Source organism: Dicentrarchus labrax, unplaced genomic scaffold (genome assembly GCF_905237075.1).
Source record: "Dicentrarchus labrax unplaced genomic scaffold, dlabrax2021, whole genome shotgun sequence".
NCBI lineage: Eukaryota > Metazoa > Chordata > Actinopteri > Moronidae > Dicentrarchus > Dicentrarchus labrax.
The window spans coordinates 1,987,525-2,003,199 of record NW_026136723.1 but is presented as its reverse complement, the minus strand read 5'-3'; the positions used below and the strand labels follow the sequence as shown (position 1 = coordinate 2,003,199).

The 15,675-nt window shown below is 40.8% G+C and overlaps 1 protein-coding gene across 5 annotated transcripts in view; it reads right to left on the bottom strand.

The window, feature by feature from the left end:
• Positions 1-15,675, bottom strand: part of LOC127357398 (collagen alpha-1(XIV) chain) — a 179,159-nt gene that overhangs the window by 105,746 nt on the left and 57,738 nt on the right. For all 5 annotated transcript variants that reach the window (XM_051389573.1, XM_051389574.1, XM_051389578.1 and 2 more), the window contains 7 exons: positions 15,129-15,258; positions 10,415-10,554; positions 10,020-10,146; positions 9,730-9,869; positions 8,335-8,467; positions 8,024-8,068; positions 7,207-7,352 (listed from right to left, as the gene is read on the bottom strand). In XM_051389573.1, the coding sequence (XP_051245533.1) occupies positions 7,207-7,352; positions 8,024-8,068; positions 8,335-8,467; positions 9,730-9,869; positions 10,020-10,146; positions 10,415-10,554; positions 15,129-15,258 (861 nt within the window). The remainder of the gene's footprint in view (positions 1-7,206; positions 7,353-8,023; positions 8,069-8,334; positions 8,468-9,729; positions 9,870-10,019; positions 10,147-10,414; positions 10,555-15,128; positions 15,259-15,675) is intronic.

The following is a 15,675-nucleotide window of genomic DNA, read 5'->3' as shown; positions in this document are numbered from 1 at the left end:
TATCACTGAGCCACACAGTTGGAAGAAACCATCTTAAGCTGCACTCCTTTCACTCCACTTTGTAAATGCAAACATGGTTTCATGAAGTATTTATAGGATTCAGAAACCCAATCTAGTTTTGACAGAGGCTCTGTGCAGGCCCAGAATATTAAGTCTGACCCATCTGAGACTTTGCTGGAGCTACACCGCTTCAAGGCAAACTGCACGGGGAACACAGCACACAGGTAAGGGGAGTCAATTTAAGGTGACTTTACTAGCAAGCAATATGGCAAAACATCTGGTAAACTGCACAGAACAGCAGCCCAATGAAAGCAACCCAAAAAGGAAAATCAAACCTTTACCCTTCCAACTAACTGCAACAAATAAAAAACAAAAAAACACACACAGATGAAACAAACTTCATTTAAGACCCTTTTCAACTGCCATTTAAACTATTACAAAGTCCAGGGGGTCCAGGTCCAGGGAGCATTCTAGGACAACCGTTACAAGGACCGGATGATGAGAATCGCAACCCGACTTAAGACCAGAACAGACCACCAGGGGTTTCTCCCAGTGGGACTCCCATAAGTGGCTTGACTTCTAGACAGAGTCATGTCACAAGGAGTCAGCACTTACCATAAACCATTTAACACCACACGACCTTTACTGGTACACCCTAAAGACGGGACCCCTGAGATGAGGAGGGGAGTGGGGTACTGTAGGCTACATCATGAATTCACATGTGCCAGCTGTGGGGAAAATTAGATCAGTGAAATGACAAGCATCCTGACAAGAGCCTGAATTAACACTGGAAAAAGAGCCAAACTGGTCAGAGCAACAGTGATGGGGTCAAAGGTCATCAACCTGGAGTCAGTAGATGGCTGGAGAAAGAACCAGGCAGATGTTCCAATCCAATCAGGAATACCTCCTATAGGAGCACTTGTTATCATGTGATGACTGAAGCTCCACATTTGGGCACCATGACAAACTTAAGCAGGTTTGTTTGGAATAAATAATTAAGCCCAGAGCATTACCAACCGACAGTTACACTTAATCAATGGAAAACTTTTTTATTGATTATGAAAGTAACTTTAAGTTAAGGAGTTCTTTGCCAGAGTTGTACAAATTACAGGAAATCTGTGACAGAAGGAAACCGTGATGCCCAAAACTTTTTAATCCTCCCTTGACTACGTTTGTACCTCCTGGAACAACATTTTGTTGCTGAGCAATAATAGCCCAAACTCTGTTTACACACAGTGGAATTGCACTTGATGCCCAGCAGCTTTGGTTTATTGGACACTGAATGAAGCTGCACAGGGAAATAACGGAGCTTCACAGAGTTCAGTATCACAGCTGTCTGTGGACAGATGGCTGCAGAGTCGAGTCGCCCCACGGCTACAGGGTAGATACTGACATCTGGTAAAGAAGTGACACAGCCATCTGAATCGGCATAACCATTAACTTGTATATTTATAAGCTTGTAGAGGGGTGAGCATTAAGGAATTCTCAGCTCAGCAACAGAGGTTAGTGCAATGAGCAGTGTGCTAAAGCTGCAGTCATCTGACCATTAGGGGGCAGAAGAAGTTAAAAACAAGGTGCCAGACACAGCACTTGTTCTGGATTACATACGCCAAAGGAGTTTGTTCTGAACATTTAGCTCTTTTAGCTCTTGTTTGGTCTCCACCAACTCCTGGGAAAACTATCTAGCTCTTTAGCTGCTAAATGTTCCACTTTATTCACCAGCTGGTGTCTAACTGTGTCTGTCTGCTGTTTGGTGCTGAGCAGGTAGTGTACAGAGGGTTCATCAGAGCTATTGATGAAAACAGCTGCTGCTGGACACACTGAGACTGAAGCAGACAGGAAATGTGCCATAAAAATAAAACTATAAACTAAAGGACACTAAAGAGCAGTATAAAGCTGCTGAGATGGTAATAATTAAGATACCATTTTAACATCACGTTTTCATAAAGATTCTATCAGTCTATACAAACACATCCACAGGCACACATCCACATATAAATACCAGTACAACTATAAAATTACTATTCAGTCAGGTCAATGCTTACATGACTGGTTCCAGCCACAAAAAAAAGCTTGAAAAGGCAGCAGTTAGAACGGAGGTGCGGAGAGGCGATACACTGTCTCGTCCAGTTGCGTTGGTAGAAACTGGCATGTTGCAGAGCGGCACATTGCAAGTAGTTGAAAGTTTCAACATGTCTCTGGTCTGAACTGGGCTTTGGACTGACTGAAATCTCCATTTCTCACTTCACACAATGGTGCAGTGATTACTACCTGCAGCTCAACGGACAAAACAAAAGAAGTGGTCATTAGCACATCAAACACACCCCACAGTGGACTGAACCCCACCTCCATCCATGGCAAGACAGTTTGAAGCTTCAACTATCTTGGACTCATTACAGACAGTAAACTCAGTTGTGATCAGTACATCACTTCCATCCCAGCAAAGACTGCATGTCATACACAAACTCAGAGCGCTGTCTGTTGGCCTCCACCTCCTGCTGCTGCTTTACAAAGGCATTATTCAACCCATCTATGCCATCCTGCTGTACTGTTCCGCCTCCTTCTCCACCATGTTAACCACCTCCACCAAAATGTCACACACACTGCCTCCAAAATCATCTGCCTTCCCACACCCAATCTCTCAGATATGAAGCACAGAGGCATCACACATCTAGCACTCACAATAGCAAACGACACAGATCACAACCCTCAATCAACACTTCACATTACTTCCATCCGGTGAGCGATATGGAACCTTAAAATGGAGAAGAGCTCACTTCAGCAAGAGTTTTGGGACACAAATGTTTCTGTGTCTTAATGGCTGTGAAAACAAATCTCCATCTGGGACAATGCATTTTAATTTTAAAAAAAGCTTCCAAACAGTGTGTCCCAATTTTTATTGAGGAGCTTTGACAGCGACAGGTGCGTCATCAGGAGACTTAATGTCTTCATTTCAGCCAGCAGAGTTGTTGTTTGGCAGTGATAGAAATTCAAATGGAAACTCAGGTAAATGTGATTGGAGTGTCTCACAAAACAATGTGCAACACCTGGACGACACAAATCAGGAAGTTTCAGGGACAAAAGAAAAAACTAATCTCAAACTATTGTGCAGAGTTGGTAATAACAATAACCATTCTCCAAATGTCAGAAAGGCAATAAGACGGAAACAAAAGCACTCCAAAGAGAAAGTTTTGGACTTTAGAGAACATCAACCACTGTGCTGTTGAAAAACAAATTAACTTAAATTTGAAGAACATGTTCAAATTGTTTCCTCCACACTTAAACCAGTAAGAGAAGATGATTCAATCCAGTTAGAGCATCTGTCCATTATGCACATGCACACATGGACACATGGACACATGCACACATGGACACATGCAGACTTTGCATCGCATATCTGTATCTGAGGTATTTAAAACCTGAAAGGGCCAAAAGGCTTTCAATGGCACATACTTACTGACTAATCCTATCATCCAAGAACTGTATACTGGTTTCCTTATATTAAAGGGGTCAAAGGTCGCAGGGAAGCCAAGAGAAGCAACACAGCAAAAAGATAGTGGTTATGGCGTCATGTTGTTTGCTTTATTATGTTAAACACCTTTTTTCTTGTCTGATTTTATGATGCTGAAGTGTTTGAAATTAAAAGCACTTTGCATGAAAGTGCTGCATAAAATCTGTAATTTAATTACATCTGATATGATTTGATTACAACTACTGAGCCAAATTTTTAAAGTTATTAGCAGTTTTTAGACCCAGTTCCATCAGTGAAGATGAAGTGGAATACATGCCACCCAGAAATCAATCACATGTAAATGAGTTATCTTTCAGATTTTTCTTTTTAATGGCTGGTGTCCCTTTCTTGGCAGGCAGAAGCCACAGAATGAAACTTACTTTGAACAAAGCAGTAGAGGAAGCCTGCCAGATCCCCCCCCCCCCCAGAAGATAGACATCTAAATGGTAGCTATTGAGTGCAGCACTTGGTGATTCATAACCTGACCGGATTGCCAAACAGAGCCCACAGCTGTTCGCACTTTGATAAGAGATCTCATTTAACAAGCCGTCGGTGCGGGCAGCTGGCGGCTCTTTATTGTCAGGATGAAAAGGCTGATGTGGGACCTGTGGCCAGAGTCGCCTGCTGACACACAGCGGCTACCAGTGTAGTGGCACGCTACACCACTCACACACACACACACACACTTGTTAACCTGACATACAGTACACACTCCACTATGTAACAAAAAACATGGATTTGGAAACGATGCATATGTAAATTCCCACATTTACTGATAGAGGTATTGATTACTACTAATGGTTACTACAAGAACACAAATAAATAGAAAAAAAAGGATAGAATAGGAGAGTCTAGCTCCAGTAATACAAGTAATACAAGTAATACTACTACTGACTGTGTGTGTGTGTGTGTGTGTGTGTGTGTGTGTTTTATGATGACTAGATGTCGCACCAAAGCACCAGCATCTCAACCCAAATCAATGGCCGCAACAGCCGACCAGACCTCATAGACAAAACCAGTAATTTGACCTTGTCTTTGTTAGTCTTTCCACTGTTCCAGCAATCACAAACTCTGCTTTTTCAAAATAAATCCTTAATTCACAGATGTAGATGAGACAAACAGCAGTTACTCTACTCTGTTGGAGTCACATGTACGTGCGGTCGGACCTCATTTGTAAACAAACCAGAGAGACGCTGTGATAACAACACAGGTAGTGTGACATCATTCTCTCCACTATCTCTTCACATAGCTAATAGTTGTTTGCTGCTATGTTAATATCTTAATCTTATATATAACAACTTATACTATCTATATACTATACTATACTTACTTATATTAACATTAAAATACCCATACATTTACAACAGCCATAAAACTATCAACATTCAAAAATTCTTTTTTTGTTATGTATTAAATATCCACAGATGACTGAACTGATATTGAAGAAGATATTAAGTTCCTGATGCAGGTTTAAATGACAGCAGACATCTCAACCTTTATTCTGGCACTTCAGGCCATCAAATCAACATCTATTTTGTCTCTTAATGTTTGCCCGTCACACAGGCATGTAGACACACAAAGTACATTTCCATGTTTTTGCATCAGTGTCGCTCTCTGTCTGTTGTGGCTCATTAGTGTGAAGACCTGCCATTCTCTCTCTCTCTCTCTCTCTCTTTCTCTCTTTCTTCTGAAACAAACTCTTTGAAGATCTGCCACTGTTTTCATCATCATTATCTGCATCTCCTTCTCTCCTCCTCCTCCTCTTCCTCTTGACTAGACTCTGAAGGTCTGCCATCGACTTCAACAACACCGTCTTTGTCTCCCTCCCTCTTTCTCTCCACGGAGGACTTTTAATCGGAAGGCCCGCCTTCATCTTCATCAATAATCTCATTCACTCTGTTGAAGATTGACACATTTGGCTTTCTTTCAATCAACATCTTCCTTTTTCTACCTTGTACAGTACAAATCCAATACTCTATCTCAAAACTTTCCATTGGCTACAGTTATTACACAGTTATTATTTCAATTTCCTGTACTGAATCACTTTAGTAATCACGCCTGGGGGCTTCAGATGGATTTCAAAGCAGCTACAATCAATTCCGAAGGCGATTCAGAAACCCCGCCAAAAAAGCATCAAAACATACAAAGGAATTCTCATTTCTGAAGCTTCATCAATTTCTGTGACAGTACTGTATTTAACTCTTTTATGGAGAAACTTTGGAATGTATGGAACAGTGGATATAAAGTAGGAGTGGATGGAGATGTGTCTGTGGGTGATATTAGATTATTTTGTGTGTTCCTTCAAAAAATAAATCATTAACATTTAAATAGAATTAAGTTCTGAGATCCAACATGAACAAATTACATCTGTAACTGAGCAGGTGGCTTAAATGACACAGATAACCCTGATGTACTGAAGTTCATCGATGACAATCAGAATTTCAAAACATCTCCGAAACCAAAGCATCAGAACACCAACATGTACCAGCGTGTGCAGCAGAGAGTGACTGTGGACCACACTGAACTCGGCAAACTTGGGATTCCTATCCTGGAAATAAACTCCAAGTGCGTTGCTGACTTCATCCGGAGACAGGAAGCCCTGACAGCCAGAAATGTGACAGACGAAGGTTTGGCTGTCCTGAGTGTTTCTAGCACTAGCACTGGCAGCAGAGTTTAGGGCTGGTTCAGGACTCACCTGATCCAGCCCTAACTATAAGCTTTATCAAAGAGGAACGTCTTAAGCCTACTCTTGAATGTGGTGAGGGTGTCTGCCTCCCGAACCACAACTGGAAGCTGGTTCCACAGGAGAGGTGCTTGGTAACTGAAGGCTCTGGCTCCTGTTCTACTTTTAGAGACTATAGGAAACACAAGTAGCCCAGCATTCAGAGAACGTAGTGTTCTAGTGGGGTAATAGGGTACTATGAGCTCTTTAAGATATGAAGGAGCCTGACCATGAAGAGAGGAGGAGGATTTTAAATTCTATTCTACATTTTACAGGGAGCCAGTGCAGAAAAGCTAGTACAGGAGAGATGTAATCTCTTTTTCTAGTTCCTGTCAGTACTCGTGCTGCAGCGTTCTGAATTAATTGGAGCGTCTAAATTGACTTATTGGGGCAACCTGATAATAAAGAGTTGCAGTAATCCAGCCTAGAAGTAACAAATGCATGGATTAGTTTTGCTGCATACTTGTGATGGTCTTTAGAATGCACCTACTAAATTTGGATTCGATCCGATCAATTCCATAGGAGGAGTTCATTAAAATACTATGTGGAATATCGCAGAAAAGTTCAAAATGGCAGACTTCCTGTTGGGTTTGGGGTATGGGTCAAAGAGGCTTTTTTGCTTGTCTGATCACGATACACGTGTGTACCAATTTTCATACATGTCGGTCGCACTTGTCGGGGCTGATTCTGGGGAGCATGCCTAAGCCATTTTGCATGTACAGGACCAAAAGAATACTTAAATTTTCGCTACCACTGAATTTTGTGCAAAGTTTTCGAGCATGTTAAGGTCTCAAAAAATGCGATTCATTTGGTATGAAAATAATAATAATAGCCCGAGCAGTTTCAATAGGGCCTTCACGGTGTTACTGTTCGGGACACTGAACAAGCGCAGACAGCCCTCTGTCCAGAGTTATAATGCTGATTTTCATGAAAAAACAGGTTAAATAAAGCAGTCTCTCTCTTTCTGTCTTACCGTCTCCTCTGCTCGGTCTCCTTTGGCACTGATGTAGTTCAGTCGATAATGTCGGACATTCCTCGAGTCGACAGCCTGCCAGGCCACCCGCATACTGAAGGTGGTTTCCTCATCGATCCTCATGTTCTTCACCCCGAAACGAGGAGCTGCAGGATCAGAGAAAGAAGAAAAATCATACTGCAGGTCACGGAGTCACACATCAACTCACTGAAGCACAAAACTGTCAACCTGTATCAGAGAAACTGATTATATCAAGAAGCCATAATTTTGGCATTTAATTTACTCAAGGTTCTGCTGAGAAGGTTTCCGTGGCAAAATATCCGACAACCTTCATGATGATACACCATCTGTCTGCAGATCTAAAACGCTATCAAAGAAACAGCGCCAGAAAACTTGTAATGAGATATTTACTACCTGATGTTTTCTTTATCTTGAATCCGAGTTTTCCCTAGCATAAGTTGGAAGTTACAAGGTTTCACATAACACAACACACATTTTTACCCCAAACATAAAAATATTTAATTTACATATTACTGCAACTAATGATTACTTTCATCAGCAGAATTAATCGGTATAAGGTCCTCGACCATTATGATTTCATGCAACAGAAGGGTCTAACAGTGATACATAATGTATTCCAGATATCGGGGAACATAAACACACAGCCAACAGTTAGATGGCATCACTGAAAGGGGGGGCAGGAGAGCAGGAGGATTTATTAGGATGAAATAATGGATCAAGGATGATGGGCAAGGTTGAACATGAGGAAGAGGTGGAGAGGAAAGATTCATCACCACAGCTGGAATGAAATATTTACCTTCTGTGGTGGTGGTTGTCGTAGCAACCGTGGTTGTTCTTTCAACTGAAAATTAAAGAAAATATTTATTGATCTGCTTGATGAAAGAGATGTTCAATAAAGAGTTTAAAGGATCCTATTTGAAGTTTTTTTCAATCCGAAAAATTATGTCCTCCTCCGACTGACATAAGAACAGAAAATATATGACATAAAGAAAGTACAACAGTTGGCAAAGAAGCCAAACCAAACATATAACTGGTTCTGTGCACTTTATAGACACATGAGGACAGTTGGAAGCCCAGAAGAATCAGCTGTAGTGACATTTAATTTACCGGTGGTCTCTACGAGGATCACCTCGTCACTCTCAACCTCGTTACTGTAGATTGCAGCAAGGAGGACTTCATATTCTAATGAGGGGCTGAGTCCTTTTATCAGGTAGGTGTTAATGTTTCCGTTCACCAGAACCTAAAACAGAGGGATGGAGACTTGTGTTAGATGGATAGATATAAAGTCAGTGACATAATCAGATGTATACAGAAGAGGTAAATACATTTCTATGTTGAGAGTTGACAAGAACTAACCATTTTCTACATAACAGCAAGTAGCATCTCATTTAAGCTGTACTGTAATTTATTTGCAGCAAAACACACGTTTATATTTAATGTTACATCCCTGCATGAAGACACAGACAGGTAGACGTAAAGATCAAGAGAGAGACAAAAGCCAACAGGTGAAGAAACTGATAACATATGTCTTGCTTTTGGGATTATCATCCCTGAGATAATCTCCCGGAGAGAGTTGATTTTTATCTTTTTATATTCACCTCTGCTTAATTTTGTACCTTAATTGAATCATCTGATTCATGTGAGATAAGACATGTATCTATTTTTTTTAATCAACAATAAGTAAAAGAGACAAAAGACAGAGACAGCATACAGTGATACATGTCTGTATTGCAGTAGTTGTGAGGACCTTGGCTTACTGTTGTTTTGACATTTGAAATAAAAAGTAGAAGCAACAACAGTGAAACATGATGTTTGTGATGAAATAATACAGAAAGAAAAAGAAAATCAGTAATTTAATCAAACCACATTGGGCATACTGAGTCTGAGGCGATGGTGCTCGACTGGAAAGCTCTCTTCAAGTTATTACCCCCAGAGAGAGAGAAGGAGTTCAAGTATCTCAGGATCTTGTTCACTAGTGAGGGCAAACAATGCAGACATTGTAGAGAAAGCTGACGCTGAAAGAGAAGCTCTCAATTTACCGGACCACCTACACTTCAGACCTCGCTTTAGGTCATAGGCTGTTCGGTAGTGAGAAAAACAATGTGATATCTATTACAAGCTGCCAAAATGAGTGCAGCCTTGTGGGACTGCTACCTGAACAGGTGTAAGTAGAAGGAAATCAATAAATGCACAGATGGCCATCACAACACTTGACCTGATATCTTTTTTTGAGTTTGTTAAATGTTGACAAGAGTCAGGGAATTTCGTGTTCCCCCTTCAGCTTATGCAATACGCAATCATCTGTATGTGTAATAAAATCTCAATGTATTTTATTGCACTTTAATGAATTATACAATTGTACAACTGAATATAACATAACTATTTATTTATAAATTGCATTCTCTGACCCTAAACCATTTGCGTATGTAAAAACATGAACACACACACACACACACACACACACACACACACACACACACACACACACACACACACACACACCTCTTCACTGTCTCCTCCATCGGTGGGCGTCCAGATGAGTCGGTACAGAACCACATCAGACGCTGGGTGTTGCCATGACACCCTGAAGCTGTCTGTGGAGACGTCACTGCTCCTCAGATCCAGCGGGTCTGGGACCGTCTCTACACACACATATACACATTAATGGTTATGGTAACAATAGAAAAGACAGCTTATGTTGTAACTTGTAATACCTAATTGCTATTTAACTTTGACACAACATTTATTACATATTATAACAATTCCTGTATAATAATAATATCAGTTCCTACTTGTGGTGAAGCTGTCAGTCACAGCTTCAGCCTGTCCCTCATCGTAGATGGCAAAGACACCAACTGTGTACTCCGTCAGGGAGGTCAAGTTTCTTAGGAACCAGGTTGTCACGCGGCCAACGTCCACCTGTAGAAACAAAACATGTTTTTTTTTACATTTTGTGTGGTTTGGTTTGTTCTTCATGCCAAAATGTGCAGCCTGGATCGTGTTGAGAAGTTTGGTCCGCAGTGCAGAAACTCTGACCAGGTGTAAGTGTGATGGTTTGTTTCTGAACACTGATGTCAGTAATGAGAACTGAACAACTCTCTGTTCAGGCTCAGCAGAGGTATGTCACAGCTGTGAAAAGGTTTGTAAGCTCTGCTCCCATTGGCTGAGCCCTGCAGAATCCTCTCACCTCATTGGTCTGGACTCCGTTGGTCTTGACGTACATGATGCGGTAGCCTTTGATCTTCCTGGAGGTGGAGTCCCATGTGAGCCGGGCGGAACTGTGGTCCACGTCTGAGAAACGCAGGTTCTTCGCCGGGGTCAGTGGCACTGAGGTGGGAGGAGAAAGATGAGACACGTAGTAAACTTCCATATCCAATCTATGCTATAGATTTTAATACTTAATTACTTTGCACTCTGCTCTTAAGATGTGGAAGGTGGTGACGATAAAGTGAACACAGGACGCTTGTTTCCCAGCTGCTCTGTGATTGGTTCATACCACATGAACAACAAAAATGTTGAAAATAAAAAAAGCGAAGGCACAAAAAGTTTCCTTTTGCTGCTCACTCTTGTTTATGAGCAACTAAAGATAAAGTGAACATGAAAATTATGAGTCTTGATTAAAATCAAACACACCACCTCAGAAATGATCATTAATCAATCCCTATCTGGAATGTACTGGATTGATTTATATTGTATTTGTAATCGTGTTCACGCTCATTCATCTGATGATATCAGCAGTAGGAACACAGAACGTAAACACAAAAACACAGCCGAGCCTCGATAAGAACAGAAACAGTAGCTGCCACAGAGCTGCTCTTATCAGGGGTCAAAGGTTAGTTGAGTTTTGATTTGGTAAGTGATTTCACACTCACACACACACTCATGGGGTTTTGAACCAGGGTTAGTGCACTCGACTATTTTAATTATAAAGTGGACAAAACCTCACTACATCACTCACCCTCCCTCGGCTCTGCTTCAACTTCTCTCTTTCATTTGTTCTCTCTGTCTCTCCCCCCTGGAGGTACTGCAAGGGTCTAAAAAAGCCTCACTTTTTTAATTCAGCCGGGGAATCTGATTCACTCTCAGAGGCTCGGAAACTTTTATGCTTAGAATTACTGATCAGTTTTCTTTAAAAAAAAAAAAAATCCTGATAGTGCCCACCATTGCTTCACCTCAATTATACCAGGGGTCAGAATAAAGACAAAGCAGCAGAGAGAAAGAGAGGGAGAGAAGAAGGGAGGGAGAGACTGCCTCTGCTTTTACTGTAGGTCGTACCAGGGTCAGTACAGGAATGAGGAGGATGGGAAATTAAAAAGTTTAGAGATAGGTACATCTCTAAAGTTTCTGAATTTATGTGTCCATATAAAAAATATCCATAAAAATATCCAATGACCCATGTGCTCTAAATGTCAGCCTTCCCTAAGAAGTTTTAAGAAGAATAAGAAATGTATACGTTTTATAAGAAGGATTATATTTCTTTCATTCTTTCTTCATTTATTTGTAATTTAAAGTTTTTATAATATGTCAAACATCCTGCGACATTACAGTATGAAACATAGTTTTCACTTAGTGGTTTACAGGTAAGAAAGTATGATATACATTAAGGCTTTATATTATACATTGCTATCTAATGAGCCCCACCATTAATACATCTGATGAAGCAGCTACCCCACATTTCAGTGGTTAGGCTTGGATTAACTCGTATGAGTCTGTAACAGTCATGAGTTTAATCCAGTCCAATATGTGCTTGTATTTTCCCAGTTCCTTAGTACAACCCTGGCTGAATTAAGGAAGTCTGCAGGAGCTAATCCAAACCGTGTCTTTGTAAGTCCAGCTGGTAGAACAGATTTGACTCCAAGAAGGCAGAAAAGTGGTGTGTTTGGCAAGGGCTGATGCAACCACTCCTCAAATGCCCAAACCACTAAGGTCCAAAATGGGAAAACCAGTGGTTCATTTCTTTATTCTTAAATAAAAGTATGGATGAATGCAGTGTTGAGTGAATCACTGTGATTCACACACAGAAGGTCTGCTGTTGTCTTCACTCACTGCTTTTCCCCCAGTTAAAAAAACAAGTCAATCAGAGCTTTGGAGACTGTTTTAAAAATCGTGATCTCATCTTCTTATGCCAGAGCCAGAAAATGATTGAGGATGAGATTGACGCAGCTATAAAATCTACCATAAAGTCTGTCTAGCTACTCAAACATCCAAAGCAAAAATAAACAAACATAAACATGAGACCACACTGAATAATGAAGTGAAGATTTTGATTATTAGCCTAATAATAATCTAATAATCTATATTTCTACTGCATGTTGTCTGCCCTTGTCATCTGCTTTTGAACTGTGTATCTACAAAGTGCAAAACTTAGTTAGATGCTTGTAGTCATCCCAGCCAATATGAAGTCTGACTTTGCGAAGAGTATTTTTTACTTTATTCTCCATCATGCTGCTTTTTTTTTTATTAAAGGTCTTTTCTCAGCAGCTGTGGTGCCCTCTTTTCACTGCAACAATCATTAAAACTAGTTTTGCCGACAATGAAAGAAGAAAAGCTGTGAAATAACTGCATGAATTGAGGGACGAGGGACTTCTGAAGGCAGAGAGATGGGGTCTGAATGATTATGAACAAACAGGCTGAGTGAAAAGCACATTAAACTCATCTCCTACATGCCCAGATGCATCATGTGCTGTAACAGAAAACAAGAAATTAGGAAAAATTTTGACCACTAGCTGGTGATTAATGCACTACAGAAAACTGCAAATAAACTAAATCGATTTGGTTTTCCAAAAAAGTCTGAATGCTGCAAAATACAAATAAGATGACGTCATGTACCCCTTCTTCACTCCAGACATAATCACTGCATGATAGCAACTAATCAACAGAAACAAAAACAGATTGGGTTTTTTCAGGAGTAATTAATGAATGAATGATTAAATACACATAAGGAGAAATGAGCAGTCAACATAATGTACGACTGACAAAACAAAATATGTCTGGATGGGTGGGTGGAAGGCACGAAGCCCTGCTTGCATGGATGAAGGAAAGTCATTTTACCATGAAAAGTCATTTGAGAGACCTCAAGCCACCCCAAAAACAACCACCATCTCCCTCAACAGCCACCAGTGTCCTTATCTGACCTGCATTCAAAGCCTTCACGCATCATAAAGACATAAACATGCCCTGACTTAAAGCCACAGGCCACAGACCTTAAAGCAGACTTCATAAAACGTTAATTAGTGAGCACGGTGGTGATTTGGGGAAGGCGAAGAGGGGAGGTACACTCGTCAAGGCCTCAAAACTCTTCAAAAGTGAGAGTAAGGTGCAAGAAATAGCACTGCGAGGGGAAGCTGGAAGTCGGTGCCATGCAGTGATTTTGGCATTGCTGGTTGCCAGTTTTTCGGGGCAGAAAACGTGCCGGGACTTGACTAGAACATGCTGCAGCTGTCCTGGAAAAGCCACGTAACTGCATGCAAACACTTTGGCAAATGAAAAATCAGCGTAACTGCAGCAGCTGATTTGACTGATTAGAACAACTTCAAGCAGAGTGAGCGCTAATCAGAGAAATTAGCTGCTGTAGTGTTTGGAGAAAGAAGCTGCTTCCTCTTCCCTGTGTTTTCATTGATTCCCATGACACTCCAGATCTTTAGAAACTGCCTAAAATTCATTGTAAGATTTCTTAAAACAAGTGCTCTTCTTACATAAACAGCAGTCTTTTGGGAGATGTGTGGTTTCCTTCTTACAGGCCATCAAACAGCTGTGAGTAAGTCTAAATGGCTTGTGGTTTGAAATATGATGAGAGTTCAGAGGGTCATAAAATCTGTCAGGAATTTAATGAAATTGAATTTCATCAACAGCTAGTAGAGCTTATTGATGGTTCCACAGTGATGTTCATATTTATGAGTCAGTGTGTGTGCTCTTGTATTTCTATCTATGTGAGGACCAAAATGACCTTCATACTACGACAGTGAGGACATTTTGTCCAGTCCTCACTTTTTCAAAGGACTGTTCAAACGGTTAAAACTTTGTTTTAGGTTTAAGGTTAGGATTAGGTTTAAGTAAAACATGGTGAGGCCAATTTCCAGAGATGAATTAGTAGCAGTGATTTTCATCTCAGTAATATTTTATGTAAAGCGCAGATGCTTGTTATTCCAGAACATACAGAGATGTTGCCTTCGTTGTAAACCTGTTAGAAAACCTTAAAAGGAATGTGAAAGAAAAACATGTACAAACATGACATACAAATGCTATTTATGTAAGCAGATGACAGAGCCCATAAATAAATATTTGTGCTGAATGGTTCCTTCACTTAATTCATTTGTAGCCTGAAGTGATTGGCATTGTTTGATAAAATGACTTACACACATCCTTTGAAATTTTTGCCACGAGGAGTTCATCAACCAAGAGTCTGAGGGGTTTTTTATGACCTGGATGACGCTCACATTATCATCACATATTTATGGTGATATGATCTGTCAACATCTCCCACAACAAATTTAAGGGATGTTGAGATAACACCAGATTGTGTTTAACAGCTAAAATGTAACGTGAATCCATGAATCTCAGTACATAATCAACTCAAAATCCGTATTAGATCCAAGAACTTTAAATCGGTGTGTGTGGACAGCAGAAACTGCAGGACAGATCTTTCTATGGAGCTGTTTATTACAATGTATTGTGACACAGCTGCTGCTAACACTCATGGTGTTCCTCTCAAACTGACCCATTAGCCCCAACCATCTGTAACTTCACTTCATTGTTAAATTGAGGGAATGAATTAAGCACTTAGACGGAGCATTTGGGAATCATTTGAGGGTGCAATTATAATTTTAGGGAATGGGCTAATGATTTATTAGTTAACAGATTTATGAATTAACAGACTCTCTCTGTGTGTGAGAGAGACTTACATGTGGTCTGCTGGCTGGTCATCGGGTCGCTGGCCTCCTCTCCGTACATAGCGTACACCGTCACAGTGTACTCTGTGGCTGGAGTCAGTCCCTCTAGCTCCACCTCGTTCACTGAGTCCGCCACTTTCACCTGCACTCACACAGCACACACAGCATGAAGGTATGTGCATTTAGCAGAAAGAGGATACAGTGTGTCAAACAGACATCTTTATCTCCCTCGCCACCGTCTTATCTTGTCCACATCTATTATACCTCTCTGCATATCATCCCTCCATCAATCCACAGTCCTGTCCAGACAAGCAGAGAATCAAGCTGTGATTGCGTAACATGACTTCTGAATGTGGCTGAGCCTCTTGCTTTGAGCGGGTGGGACCCATCGGGCTCATCATAATTATGTGCCTCACATTCTGAGCTACAACATTTAGCTCAGCTACTATACTTACCGCTAACTTCTATACTACTACTGTTAACGCACTATGGCCACAAACCTTGAACTTCGCCATCTTTCACCTTCTGCCAAAGACAAAACTGAAAACTCTGGCAGAAC